A 15,247-nucleotide genomic window follows, 5' to 3' on the forward strand; every position below is an offset into this window, starting at 1 on the left:
TGAATGAGAAAATGCCCCCATTTATCCATTATGAAACATCTCCAGGATTATATTTCTGTCCTGAACAACTTGTTCACTGCAGCGTGTTTCCCATAATACTAAACCTAGAATTTTGAGATTTTGAAGAAAGATTACACGTTTGAATTCTATTTTAGGATGGATTTCCCCTTTAACTCCAGGTCAGGAGTGTAGCCTACATCAGCATTACAGAACACTGCCAATTATTCGCCCCCCCCAGTGGCAGCCCGGCGAAACTGCAGCAGCGTGGCTGATGACGTTATAGCAGCTCTGTGTGTGTGTGTGTGTGTGTGTGTGTGTGTGTGTGTGTGTGTGTGTATGTGTGTGGGTGTGGGTGTGTGTCCTCCAGTAAAAGGTCACCCACTGCCTCTGCACATCATCAGTGCCTGCTGACTTCCTGATCACAATGCCAGAACGCTGCTCTTCTCTGTACGTTTCCTGCAGAAACGTGTCAGATTTCCAAAGGCCATGGGATAACATTCACACAGTTCCCGCTCCTTTAAAACGTTTCACTTACTCGCCACAGAAGAAAAAAATAACACGAGAGCAGCTAGACGAAGGGCAGACATCAAATTTGTCTCTTTTTCAAATTATGCAGATGGTCACGACAAGCAATTTTAAGTCTACTTCTATTTCAGCCAAAGACCGTGGATGTATTTAAGTATTCATTCTTGCACTGTTGTCCAGGGAACAATGTGTGAGTGTGTGCCATCTGCTGGTCGTGTTCAAAGAGGACAAAAGAAAGATCATTAATTTACTTAAAGGATGAGTGGGGTAATTATAAATTAGTTGCAACTTCAACTTGTATCCATCGGATATTATGTGACATTAAGGGGAAATTAACTTTCCTCTCAAAAATCAAGATGAAAATACAGATAATAAAGATATCTGCAGGCACAAGTCGAGGCTGCACCATCTTTGTCCTTGGTGCCATTTTGAGATTGAAACACCAAGGTTGAGTTACCGGCCAAGTATCACTTACATGGATCAACTGAGGAGCGACAGCGCATGCTAAAAGGGCTATATTGACAAATTGAAGGGCATTTGCACAGTACAAACTGTGCTACATGTACAGTGTCCTGAACAAGTGTTGCAGCAGCACCGGATTCCTGCTCCCCAATTCTACAATGTCTATAGTGAGCATTAAAGCTACACCAATGTTTTTCCTCCTCACCAAAAAATTATTGGACACTCTCCTTCCATGATCTGCTCCCCTTAAGTGTCTCTTTGGACATTTATTATTTCCTGTTTTTATTTTTGATATAATTATATTATACCCTGTTGTTTTTTCTATTAGCTGTTCTACTTCCTGTCTGTGTCTAGTTGTCCCTCTTTTTTGTGATGGCCTGCCCCATCCGGGTGTGTTTCACCTGTGTCTTGAGCCTCCATTGTGTATTAAGTCCCCGTGCTCTCAGTCCTCTTATTGTCACAGGCCATCTGTGCAGCTCCCCAGTGTAACCTCGTGTAACACAAGTAATCTGAGAAAAAATTGATGCAAAGAAACCCCCCCAACAACTAATATTGCCTGCATCAATTTCAAACATAGGCTTTCAGAGAATAGGTTTGTCTTTGTGGTGTGGCATTGGATCCATGGATGCTAGTGCTGGCTTTTTGGTCAATCACTGTGGATAGATTATCAATAACTCTTTGGTGTATTTCCATAGAGTTTTGTACAGACTTTCTTGGTTCTCCATGAATCCATCTGACTTTTGTCATTCCCTGACTCAGAAAACTATTCGTATTTATTCATACATTTATCTAGAATATGTTAAGACCTCCATTTAAGTTACAAATATGAGTATGTCTTACAAAGAAAAACTAATGTCACACCAAATCATTGCATTGTTGTTATCCATATTGAAAGCATAATTGAAACATTCACCGTGTAGGTCAGAAAAGGTTTGGGGTCATTCCTGTCAATTGTAAAAATATAACAAAAACATACTTTTTCATTTGAAATTGTGAATATTTAAGTGTTGTGTTAAATCAATATAATTGATTATGTGTTATTAGCATATAGGCACATTCATTTATGCTCATGTCTTAAATTAAGATCAGACCACATTTTATGAGAAAACCAGGTCATTCCAGTGTGTGCATTCCTTTTCTCGCCACTGTATGTATGTACATACATTAGGTATTTGGTATTTTATGTTTAATTCTTATAAGCACATTTCAGCGTGTTAACTGAACTAAGATGTGGACATGGTAAACATTTATATTCTAACCATAAGTGTGTTACTATTAGCATTGTGAGGAATGTTAGCATTTAGCTCAAAGCACCAAGGAATGATCTGTTACTACAAGCCTCACAGGGCTGCTAGCAGGAATAAGTCTTTGAAAAACAAAAAGGAGTTTTAGTTTCTGAATGCATTTGATCGTCTATAAAAAAAACCTAAACTCCATTGAGGCGTTCCTCAATGCTTCCCATTGCCCTGACCTGACAAAATTATGTATTTTTTACACAATTATTATTATTCTGTTTCCCATATAAGCCTACGGGCCAGGACGGCACCTTAAGAAAACGTGTACTTGGAACACTATGCTGCGCATGCTTGTAAGACACCATGCTGCTTTCATTTAAAAAAAACAACAACATTTATTACATGTTTGCAGTACAGCAGGATTAATGTATTCGGCCGTTAAAATGCAAATGCTATGGTTGTTCGCACACAGCATTTAGAAAAGTTTTGTTGCATACCAAAAATGAGCATGATACAAGTGCCTGTTAAGTACCGGACAGAAAGAGTAACTGTCTCCGACCAAAGTGACCGCTCTCTATCATGATTCATGAGCACGGCACGATTGTGGTAAGGATCTGGGATCTGGTGGCTCTCTCTCATTTCCCAATAAAGGACTATCTTTTCTTTCTTGCTTTTTCTTTCTTGGCGCGGACCAGTAAAAGGGTGGGAAACCCTGATGTTGAGAGGAGGGTAATGCGTTTCCCTCCGGGGCCAGTAGAGAGCAGTGGCTCTTCACAAACTAATGGAAAACATTGGCATACAAATCACTTCATCATCTTTGGTTGAGGAACACACACTTGCATGCTAAGGGCAATGAATGCAACCACACGGCGTCTGCAATACGTTTTCATCTTTAGTGTGTGTAAGTAAGCAGTACACACACACAAATACATTGCTACACTGAAAGCCACCTCTGTCAGGTTTTCAATAGATCTCATATCTTAAATTGATACTTGTTATAGCAGTGGCGTTTCTGTACCCATCTTAAATCTTGAGGTTCAGTGGAAGACCTGGAACAGGTTTGGGGTTTCCATTGGTCTTGTTATAGCAGTGGCGTTTCTGTACCCATCTTAAATCTTGAGGTTCAGTGGAAGACCTGGAACAGGTTTGGGGTTTCCATTGGGCTCATTCTTGTCCGGTTTGGAGCAGTTGAGTTTGGGGCTTCTCTGTGGAACGGGCCTCCTGTGGCGTCTCCTCTTCGGCTGACGAGAGCCTGCAGAGTTGGAGTGTGTCTGATCCAGCAGAGGATCCAAATGAAGTTTAACACTCTGCGTATCTGACGACTCGTCAATGAATGCAAGGTTCTCTCCGAAGTAGTCTAGAGGCTGAGACAGGAGGGGATCAGGAAGAGTCTCCTCCTTTTCAGTCTCTGCACTTTTCTCCTCAGGCACTCGCTCCGTCTGAGTGGCCTGCGAGTTTGTCTCTGACTCAGACTCTGATTCGTTAGAGCAGGAGGAGGAGGAGGAAGAGGAGTAAGATCCCGAATCTGTTTGATTCTCAGGCTGCCCTTCTTTCCCTTCAGCAGCCCCTGCACCCGACACACTGTGACCATGGCCACGGGAGCCGTGGCGGCGCTTTCGCCTGCGCCGTTTGAAGGGGTCGTCAATTTTTCCTGCAATGCGGAAATCCACCGACATATTCTGGATGTTCTGAGTCCAGTCGGTGGCGTGGGCTCGCAGTTCTTCCATCTAAGGGGAAAAAGGATCAAGCCAGAGGTGATGGAAAGAAAGAGGAGGAGAGGAAGACATGATAACAACAGACGGGAGAATGCAAGTACCTCAGCCCTGGTCTTCTTGGAAAGTACCCGAAGCCAGTTACCAATCATTGTCAGGATAGATGCAAAGTAGGCAAGACCCAGCAAGATCCAGAACCACACCAAGGGCTTGTACCAGTGATCGCTCCCTGCAATTCCAGAATCCCCTTTGACAAGACACAAGTACAGGCAGCAGTTAGTTTGGGCAGCAAATGCATCCATCCATCCAGATCTATGGAGAAAATAAACACTTAAGACGGGAGATACTTTGCAGCAGATAAGATAAATCAATAGCTGGGGTCAGCACCGAATGGCACCATCTCAAAAGAAAATCATCCTGAATAATTGATGAAGTAAATGAAAATTGTCTTTCCTAAGTGAGCTTAATGCATCACAACTGACAGGTAAGGCTAATTAAGTTAAACCAGCAACCCATATGCCGATCAATACATTCAACAAATAAGGAAAAATATGTAAAAGCAAGCGCAGGAAAACCAAAGCTTGTGTTTTCACTCCGGCTGCCCTGCACAAATGTGGAGATGGGCCGTTTAAAGTATTGCTGATTGGTCTGTTAAAGCATGTCGCATGATGACAAGCTGTCAGCAGTGTGCACACGGAGCTCTGAGCGTTCAAAACAGTTATTAACCTGGCTATTAAAAAGGGGATGTATTGGTGCACTGATGATATATTTTGACCTCTGATGTGGCCCCTTTAGGAAACTCGAGTTCAGCTGTGATGTGAGCTTGGAGTTAAAATAAACGCTGCCCTCCTGTTGTGTGCTGAAAGAGCTGGGTTGGGTTTAGTGACTTGGGGACTTCAGGCGAACCAAGGCCCAAGAACCTTCGTCATGCCTTGTTCTTCTCACCCTTTCTTTAACCTTGGTTTTACTCTGCTGACTGGACATAAACCTCTCACTGGAACAGCCACTGAAAAAGTAAATTACCTAATCATTTTGAGGTGAAATTTGCAACAACTCAACTCTCAACATTCTACTTTGTATTCACTTTATATTCCCAGGTTGCGTGATGCAATCCTCTTGAATAAATAGCATATCACTTTATGAGTGGGTAAAATGAGCTTGACCTCTTAACCAGCTTCAACATTGAAATGTAAATTTATCCATAATCCAGCAGTAAATTATTTGGCTGCTAAATGAATGTAATGTAATGTACCACTTTGAAAGGAAGCATTCCATAATAAGCAGGCTACTTTGAATGCATTTAGCTGATACGGGAATATCTTATTGAATCTTGTAATATTGCTAGCCTACCTTTACTTAAATAAAGGATCTGAAAATGTCTCCCACAGCATGCTGCTGTACCTTCCCTCTCGCTCTTCCTCCTTCTTTTTCTCCTTCCCCGTATTTGATTATCTTTGTGGCATTTTGTGGCAAGTGCAGGGAAATTGTGTTAGTATAACACAACGTTGCTGTATGGTTACATGGGTTACCACCAAGCCATTATGGTCCTCATCTTTGTGACTAATGATAAAGTTCCCTTTTGCATTTTCACCCCCTTCCTCCTCCTCCTCCTCCTCTTCCTCCTCCTCCTCCGGGAGTCTGTGCACAACTCTTCAAGCTATGTTTAGAAACATGTGGGGGATCTACTGTTGTATTACCTGCAACATAGTCTCCAAACCCGACCGTTGTCAGGGTGATAACCACAAAGTAGGCCGACTCCAGGAGACTCCAACCCTCCACCTCCTGGAAGACCAGGATAGGCACTGCGACAAAGAGAAGGCAACCCAGCAGGATGGACAGGACGGCGGAGATGACTCGCACAATAGTGGGGCTCACGCGCCATTTCTGTCCGCAAGGGGTGAAACAACAGAGTGGGATGAGACAAATGAAAGAAAAGTACATGTACATCTTAAATAAAGAAGACGTGCAGAACCGCTGTTTTAGGGTCTGACCAGGAAGAGAGTCTCTATTTTGGCAACAGTTTTCCTCAGCGCAGTACCCAGATGATCTCCGACTCCAGCCAGCAGGATACCAAAGAGTGGGATTCCCACCAGGGCGTAGAAAATGCAGAACAGCTGCCCTCCTTCTGTCTTGGGGGAGATGTTTCCAAAACCTGACATGCAGTGTCAGAGGTCGAAGACAAACATTTTTAAAACGCATTCCAGTCAAAGAAATGTGCCATTGGAATTAATTGTTGTGGTCTTAATGGTTGTCCTGGACACCCACCGATGGTTGTGATAATTGTCCCTGAGAAAAAGAAGGCACTGGCCAAATCCCATTGGCTGACAAAGGTGGAGTTGCTGCTGGTGTCCACACCTGCACCGACGGCCTCCACCACGTCCTGGGATGGGACGGTGTACGTGAGTTAGTTTGTGAAACTGTCCAAAACTTGATATTTAATTGGACAGTTATTAGAGGGATTAAAAAGGAGAGTTAACACAAAAAATGAACCGATGAAATGTTGTACATGATTCGCTTCAGAGTCACACACACAGTTTCTTCTCCCTAACCCTGATCAATCAATGTATTACCTTACACCCAGCGGCAGCTCCCCCACAGTCGAGTTGTAAATGATGTAGAAAATGCATGGTCACAGCCGTCAGTGACAAAGAGGGGACTGGTGACGTACGACTGAGACTGGCTCCATTCTGTCCCTAGTATATCGAACCACTGCCAGCACAGATAATCCAATTGCCTGATCTAATTATCTGTTTTTGTGTCTGATGGTACTTGAAGACATTTATTAATTATGAATTCAATGGAGAATATGATGAAGTTGTGACTCAACATGGTCTCCGCAGATGTTATTACTATCGAATAAATCAGAAGGTCTATGATTACATCGACAGGGCTGTGTCTGTGTCTGTTGAACTGATGCCACTGTGCACAATGTCTGTCCCAGAGGATTTGGGGGGAAATGATTGAGATCTATTGGTTTCCAGTTGTATTGGTGCATTATTAATCCGTTTTCTATGTTAAGCAGCCATAGTGACTAAAATACTTGGTAATGATTTACCTGCTTGTCAACAGATCGGTTATATATATATATATATATATATATATATATATATATATATATATATATATATATATATATATATAATGGGTAATAAAAAATGTTTAACTTCTCATCTGGCTCAAGTTAAATTAAAATAATGTAGCGTCAAAGGGGAAGTCATGTGCAACTCAGCCTCTCTGTTCAACACAACAGGGAATTTGTCTGGACTATCTGGAGTCAGAAAGACGTTTCTCAAATTTCGGTCTGACGATTTTCGAATTCCACTACTATAATAGAATCAAACAGTAATGTAGAGGAGACTATGAGCCATAATTCAGAGAAGTGCAATTCAGCGTTGCAATAATAATAATAATGTTCAGCCTGACCAAATTTAAACATGAAAAAGATTTTAGACCAGTAACCATCAACTAAAAATCTGATGAGTAACCTCTTCTAATGAATCAATTAATTGTTTATTCAATAAAATGTTGAGATGAATGCCGATCACGTGTTCCTCTAAAGTCTGAGGTGGCACGTTCAGATTTGCTTGTTTTGCTGGATCAACAATTACAAAACTCCAATGCGTTTGAGTTACAGTGAATTAAAGCAGAGAAAAGCAGCAAATCCTTTAACCGGTGAAGCCAAACCAGATTATGTTTCTTATTTCTGCTTCATGAAGGTAAAAGAAAAAAAGAAAAGTCAATTACTTTAATTATCTGTTTTATAATCAATTAGTTGACTGATCATTCCAGCCGCTAAAGATTTGTCAGTTTAATCAATTTCTGTGATTTCAGGTTTTAAATTTCTGTGCTACGCATCAGTCTCTGGTTCACAGCGAGAGGACCAATAAACCACACAGTCACACAGGCCTCCTGAAAAACAGCTGTGCCACAAAGCCACACACATGACCAACCACATTAATAGCCAGTTGTATAAAACGTTCAGCTGCACAAAGGGTGACATTGCGCAGTGTGTAACATCTCACATTACCCAGATTGAGGAGCAGATTGTTGTAGGAGGGGAACTCTGAGTCTATTGAAGACCTGATGAAACATCAGCTGACAGTGTCTCTGTGAAACCTGAGCCACAGAACAACGTCTGAAGAACGACCCTGTTACAGCTGTCATGCTCACTTAAGAATATGATTACTCCTGTTTTTATGCAGGCTGTCACTAAGAGCTATATGTGGTCAGGTTTTTATTGAGATTATTATTACTTTCCTATTCAACTGTGCTATAGTGCAAGCTCGTTTATATGTTTTCATTTTTTTTCCTGACGCCAGCTAACAATAGATACCATAAAAAAATTGTATTGGAAGCCTTTTTCTTTGAACGTTTTCTGCATCCAAAATAATGTAGACATTGTATTCATGAAGCTGAATTTAATCAATCGTAGTTGTTTCTGTCTATGAAGTGTTCAATATTAAACAAATAGGTTATTAAATGTGCAAATGAATTAATTGTGTAACATGTGAAGCATTTTTGTGAAATATCTAAGAGAAACTTAATTTATGATTACAAGTTATTATCAAGGCCATAATGTGTCCTGAAGCATTGCAAACAGATATTGCTTAATTTTTGGGGGCTAAAACGTTGGCAACGGTTGCTTCAGGAAACTCAAATCTGATGCAGAACTGGGGAAGAGTCGTTTTGCTGTCCAAAGGTGACTACCACCTATTGGTGACAGGTGCTGGTTAAACAATCCACAATAAAAGCTCAGTAAGGAGTGGCTCTTGTCACGAGGCGATCTGCCGTACCTCCACAAGGCTCTGCAGGTTGTCTTTGTCGACACAGGTGAAGTTCACCAGGAAGTCCTGGAGAGCGTGCTGCAGCATCACATGCACGCCCTCCTCCCGCGGAGCCTCCAGGGCGCGGAACACCACAGCACCCAGCACCAAGTACAGAAGCACCCCTGTGAGGATGGCGAGCACGGTGGTGCACCGCATGGCTACGCCTCCGCCTAGGTCAAACTCGGGCTGCTGTGTCTCTCTGCCAGCCTCGGCGTGGTCTGGATCCCAGCTGCTACAGCTGAAACATCGGCAAGCACACGGACACCAGGGTTTTCATGCCAAAACACAGAGGCTGACAGCAGCACGGGCTGCGGCAGCCGGACTATCAGCTGCACACGAGGCATTAAATGGACTCAAGCCTCACCACACTGCTGACTCAGTAAGTGCAACATCCTAGATACAAACCTGCCATCCAACCTGCCGTAATACTTTAAACAGATGTGATTTAAAGTGTGTTGAGACAAATACAAAGAGAGTTGCACACCTGTCAATCCGCTTCAGATGCCCACGCCTTCGTCTTTTCCAGTCCCTCTTCACGCCCTGTCTGAGGATGGAGTCCCTGGACCCGTAACCACTGGGGAGCCCGTCCACCTCGCACTCTGAGGGTGGAGACACTGGAGAGGAGGCACAGACACATCGGCTGTATGCGTTCGCGTGCAATTCAGCGTTCACAGCATTTGCCGATTTGGAAATAAATGAGAACGACAATACGTTCACTTTCTGTCAGTAGTGAGGATGATCCTGAGGCAGCAATCAACAACAGGGCGAGGCTCTCAGGCGGGGCCGTGTCACACACACACACACACACACACACACACACACACAGATACTACTGCTGTGGAGAAACAGACACCTGTTGATTTTGCTTTCATTTAATGGTTGCACATTATCTCTAACCATCTTCTTATGATATGCACCATGGGCGTTTGCACGACAGACGGCTCAATTTTGTTTTCCACCCGCACCAAGGGATTTATTTCTTCCAGGTGATGCCGATCAGCAGTTGGAGAAGAAGTGTGAAGAAGTGCAGTTGCCTCCAAATAGCTGTGAAACCTGGAAAACCTGTAACCTGACTCGACGACAATGTGTTGGTCAACGTCGGCTCAAAACCAAGGAGGTATATGTCATTTTAAACTGAAGCAGGCTCTGCACTCCGTCAGAGTCAAAGCAATGGAGCTGAGAAAGTGGTAGATGACACTCCCTTTATCCTGGAAACTTCTGACTTTATTTTTTTTTAATCATTTGGACCAGTTGACTGCTATGGCAAGCCAGAAAAAGAGAAAAAAACAAGCTCCCATCTTTAAAGTTCAGTGATTGCAGTTCTTTAGTCAGCAGATCTGCTGGTTCCGATCCAAACTTGGAGAAATAAACACGGTGACAGCAAATATACACTTGCTCTCCAAAACATTTTTACAGCTGCTTGGAAGAAACAAAGGGACCGTCCACTTAGTAAATTGAACACATCACAGCCAGCAGTAAGCAGAATATGTATTCCTATACTTACATCGCAGATTTTTGCAGATTTTGCAGCCATATAAGAAATGGACCAACGTGCATATGTGACCTACAATTCACAAGACAAAGATCCAACATTTTTGATTCACGTCCCATATAGTAGTCTAGTATGTTTTGGCCCAACTACCCAGTAAAGGAGAACACGTGAATGTGCAAACATCTATCGACACGAATCAGACGAGAGTCATCACAGCAAAGTGGCCACTATGCAAGACATACCTACCTCAGACAGGACCTAACACAGAACGCCAGACAGATTACGCACCGCTTGACAAAAGGAAAGTCATAATGGGGCTTCCATTAAGTGCCAGCAGTGCTGCTACCGCTGCTGCATCCGAGCCACGGCCGTATAGTGGTCCCGCTTTATCACCATTCAGAGTCCCTCCGCGTCCATCAGACGTGAGGCACTGACCGAAAGCACCTGACAGTCCAGCCCCGGCCGTGCTCACCCCAGAATGAAGGCTCACAAGAATCCAGAGCACCAGTCGCCTCATGCAGAGTGTTTCATGAGGTCAGGCAGCCGTATACAGGGGAGTGTGTGCGAGCGGCGTGTGTGTGTGTGTGTGTGTGGGGCAGTTGCTGAGCGCGCAAGAGAAGGAAAAAGATATCCAATCAAACTGACTTTATGTGGAGGGTGAGACAGGGAATTGGAGAGAGAGCGAGCGAGAGCAGCGCAGATCAAGACGGAGGTGATGATGAAAGCTGGACTCCAATATGAGTTTGTTTTACAAAGATTGTAGACCTACTCAGGAAAGCTGCAGTGATTTTTTTCTTCAATGTATTTTATTTTTTGCAAACACACAATGCACCTCGCAGTTTTCTTCAGTGTGCAATTATAATGTCCACTGTTTTCTCCTGCAAAAGAGTGTATCCTGTTGGCTTTGTGAGCCTTGTACAGGTATTGATATCTCTGCGGGATCAATTCTTAAGATTGATAGAGGTCTGATTGGTGTTACACTGCCAACTCTGCAGAAGACAGCTCCGCCACCCTGCAGCCGACTCTTAATATCCCCTCTACCTCACAAGATGTGAACTGCTGCTCTCTGTGTGTGTGTGTGTGTGTGTGTGCGTGCGTGCGTGCGTGCGTGCGTGCGTGTGTGTGTGTGTGTGTGGATGCTGCACCAGGACATTTCTGCTACACATTTCAGATTCCTGGCTGATGATTACATCACTTCCCACCAGTAAGTACCACATCTACTACTGTAATAGGTAGCCTTTAGCCTCGTAACAATATACAGTAGAAGGAGTAGTGTGAATAACTACATCTGCACTATACAAGTCTCTGAACTCTACTGGGGGGATGAACAACATTCATCCAAAAGATATTCCCTCCTTGACGTGTTGATCCAAAATCTGTCATAGGTGATCACTATATAGGGTTGAGATCTGGAGACGTAACATGCTCAACAAAACCACTCCGTGACCCCTCGTGCCTCGTGGATTGGATTTTCTTCTTATTTTTGTCAGTGTTAACATTTTTAAATGTAAGCTACATAAATTGATGTCGTGACATATCGTGGCTCACAATATAAATGTCCAGTGACAATTATCTTCCTATCTTTGCCACTCCATCACCGTACTAAACAGCTGATCACAAAAAAAGTGGAATACAAGTAGAGTGACCATCTGTTAATACTAGAGCCACACTGATGTTGATAAGTAAAACACTTGGCTGATATTTGTATTTAAAAAAAACCAATTGGCAATGATTCCTAAGATGCCATTATCAAACCCTTGTGTAAAAGAAATGTAATTGAGGTTGGGTAATTTACAGTTTAACCGTACACATTATTATGAATAAGTAAAATTAAAAATGAAACAGATCAACATTACTTAAGAAAATATACATACATTTTTTGACAGTTAAATGTAAAAATAATGCAAAACTTTGCTGCATTGGCTATTTTGTAAAAAGTATAGTCACTTACGCACATATGTGTTATGTGTTGTGTATTTATTGTGATTCATGTTCAAGTCTTTGGGGTGAGACAAATTCTCCCCCGAGGGGGAGAAATGCAATAACTGAAATGTGGAAAATGAAAAAAACATGTTTTTTTCTTGTGTTTTCAAAGAGAGACAAGCGAGCGGCGCAGACAGACACCCTACGATAGAAAAAGGCTTCAGTGTTGCTCAGTCAGTCACTGTCTGTGAGGGTCAAACCTATAAGTCCGTTACTCAGCGAAACATGCGAAGAGGAAAGAAAAACACAAGCCAACACTTGATGCTGAGCAGCTCACACCGTTTGTGTGTAATCACCTGATCAGTGGACTCAATCACAAAAACAGATAATGGATAAAAATGATCATCTTCATTGACAGAATGACCACAGCTGAGTTGGAAACAGCGGCAATCATAATCCATCCATCCATCAACCATCTCTGCCCCTTTATACTCTGAGGGTTGTGCTCAAACTCATCACTGATATCGGTGGATTGACAAGTTGCTTGATCACATTATACACATTGTTTATTCTTTTATAGTGACCCTGTACTGTTACTTGTACCAGCTCCAATTCCAGGTCCAGTTCCGATCTCTGAACAATAACTGAGTTCGTCCCTTTCAGTCTGATAGATTGACCTGGCACAGCTATAGCTGCTGGTAGCTGCTGGAGTCCCTGGCAACCAGAGTGCCTGAGAGTAATTGGACAGAAACGAACTCTGAGGAGAGAGGAATCGGGATTTATTCATTTTTTACATGCAATTTTGCAAGCAGGCAGATTTTAGGGACAGCTTGAAGAGGCCAAAGGTCACGACTCCCGTGCTGCTAGATTTAACATGTGCCGGTGAGGGGGAACTCGGAGAAAAGGGGTTTAGGTGGAGTCGGAGTTTGTCTTGTCGGAGCATTTTCTACCAGTGAGGTAGGAGTTGGTGTTTGTGGGAGAAATATCAACAGGCTGCGACAGAGGAGCGGGTCGTCGGGGGTCGGGCAGGCCGAGCGATCCCAGTAACTCGGTGCTGTTGTGGTGGATGGCGAGGTTGTGTCGAGGGTGTGCAGCTGCTCTGCCCGGTCACTGCGACGCCCTGTTGGCTCTGTTGAAGCCTGACAGGGGTTTCTCTTGGATATAAGGCAACAATTCTTTTCAGATGTTGATAGTTTCGAGTATGTGTATGGAAAGATTCCCATCCCATTTAGTCATCCCGTATTTGCAGTAAAAAATAATGCATTTTTCTAATCAGTTTTTAAAATTACAAATATATTTTAATATAAATCAATTTGATTGTCTGAATGGAAACAAGTTGTCATTTTTTTAAGAGAACTAAATCAGGATTGAGTGATTGATGCAAAAAATATGTAGAACCATCAAAACAAGCATACAATTTCATTTCTGTTGGACTTTAACTACCTTCCATTTTTTTTAAGGTATTACGATTTTATCTATGAACAAATTATACAAACCGTAGCTGATACTATATTATAACATATTAACAGCCAGTTGTTAACTGGTCTTCCTATTCAGATGGGTGATAGTTATTCATCTTTATTATGATTCAAGGATTGAATTCAAACAAAATGGTTCATTTGTGTATGTAAATATTTCTTTTTAGTAAAGAGATGAAATAAATGTCCAACTTTATTTTACCAATTGGCCGAAAAACAGGACGACATTTAAATGATGGTGTAATTTTTTCATTTGTCATATCCTGTGCAATGCCCTTTAAAATGAACTAATTTTAAACCACTTGAAACCAAACAACAACTTCTGACCAGAACATCTATCTCTGCTTGGATGACATTTTTGACACACTTTAAAATACAAGATGAGTTGGCGTTTTAAAAAAGAATTAAATGATAAAAAGTTCATTTTATTAACATATATTTAGCATTTAGCAATAGATAGTAAAAACGTACGGACGAGTGCAGAAAAATGCAAGTTAGGTGTGATAAACAGATGATCACTGATTGAGTTGAGTTAAAGTACCAAATGACACAAGTCCCATCTATCACAGCACATGCAGCGATGCACTCGACATCCTGCTGTAACATATTTAGGTGCGTTTGTAATGAGATGGAACTCGACATCTTTTCGGGCACATGCTCGACTCCACTGCTCGGCAGAACTGGATTTATTTCATGCACTCGCCAAATAAACTGTTAAACACATTTAGCCCCTTTTCAATTCAATCAGCGTGAGAGCTCCCATCGCTCTGTTCTCACAGAAGCCGAGTGTCTTATTACTCTGGCTAACAAGACTCACGGCATCAGTGCAGAACGAGGACGGGTCACAGAAAACGGACAAAGGAATGATTATTTGTTGTGAGGGGGGGAAATACATGCATTAATCAATGTTGGACAGAAGGATCTGTGGAATAAAGAGGGAGATGAATTCAGCAGGGAAACCGAAGCCATAGGCAGTTTTTGCAGTGCTCATACTAAATGTTTCTATCCTACTTCATAAATCACTGGTCTTTTTTTCATCATGATTCAATAGAATAATGGAGAATAAAGGTCAATAAAGTTCTGAAAGGTCATGCTGATATCAAAACGGTATATGAGCCAGCTCCTTCCATTCCTCTACAAATAACAGTCGTTTTTTTGTTTCTGTATATCAGTAATTCTGGCTGCTACATTATTTGGTTTCTCATCACAAAACAAATCCACCTTAGAATCAGGTCACACAAACAGTCATTCATGCAAAAAGGTGGAAAATCCTTACTTCTGGTCGATCAGTGGCTGCAATTTCAGGTGTCCTTTTAACTGAATGTGTTTTTAATCCAGTGAAGAAGAAATCAGGAGAGATATTTTGGCAGTAGATGTGATCAGGGACGACCAATCGGAGGAGAAGCTACGCTGAAGAGAAACACTGTGTTTGATTGACCTGATGGGAAATGAGCTCACAATTACAACTAAAGGAAGGTGGTAGTAAATAAGAGAGGGGCGGGAGGGTGGGGCAGAAACGTGAGGAGGAAGAGGAGGGCCGCTCTGCTATTATGAGCACTTTATTTTCAATTAAGCCTTCGTGCATATACTGTAC

At 42.3% G+C, this 15,247-nt stretch overlaps 1 protein-coding gene across 1 annotated transcript; it reads right to left on the minus strand.

Moving 5' to 3' along the window:
• Positions 1 to 2,645: 2,645 nt before the first annotated feature.
• Positions 2,646 to 9,378, minus strand: LOC118301602 (potassium channel subfamily K member 4). Its single transcript, XM_035627225.2, has 7 exons — positions 9,245 to 9,378; positions 8,728 to 8,998; positions 6,200 to 6,314; positions 5,926 to 6,086; positions 5,632 to 5,818; positions 4,039 to 4,181; positions 2,646 to 3,949 (listed from the first exon to the last, which is right to left on the minus strand). The coding sequence occupies exons 2-7, from the start codon at positions 8,914 to 8,916 to the stop codon at positions 3,332 to 3,334; spliced, it is 1,413 nt and encodes a 470-aa protein (XP_035483118.2). The 5' UTR covers positions 8,917 to 8,998; positions 9,245 to 9,378; the 3' UTR covers positions 2,646 to 3,331.
• Between the last annotated feature and the right edge of the window lie 5,869 nt (positions 9,379 to 15,247).

This window comes from Scophthalmus maximus, chromosome 2 (genome assembly GCF_022379125.1).
Source record: "Scophthalmus maximus strain ysfricsl-2021 chromosome 2, ASM2237912v1, whole genome shotgun sequence".
Taxonomy (NCBI): Eukaryota; Metazoa; Chordata; class Actinopteri; order Pleuronectiformes; family Scophthalmidae; genus Scophthalmus; species Scophthalmus maximus.

Excerpts from the sequence above, each read along its gene's own strand:
- LOC118301602 (XM_035627225.2), bottom strand. The coding sequence starts at position 8,916 with ATGCGGTGCACCACCGTGCTCGCCATCCTCACAGGGGTGCTTCTGTAC. Across the intron at positions 5,819-5,925 it reads AAATAGAGACTCTCTTCCTG|AAATGGCGCGTGAGCCCCAC; the intron begins GTCAGACCCTAA and ends CCTTGCGGACAG. Across the intron at positions 4,182-5,631 it reads GTTTGGAGACTATGTTGCAG|GGGATTCTGGAATTGCAGGG; the intron begins GTAATACAACAG and ends GTCTTGTCAAAG.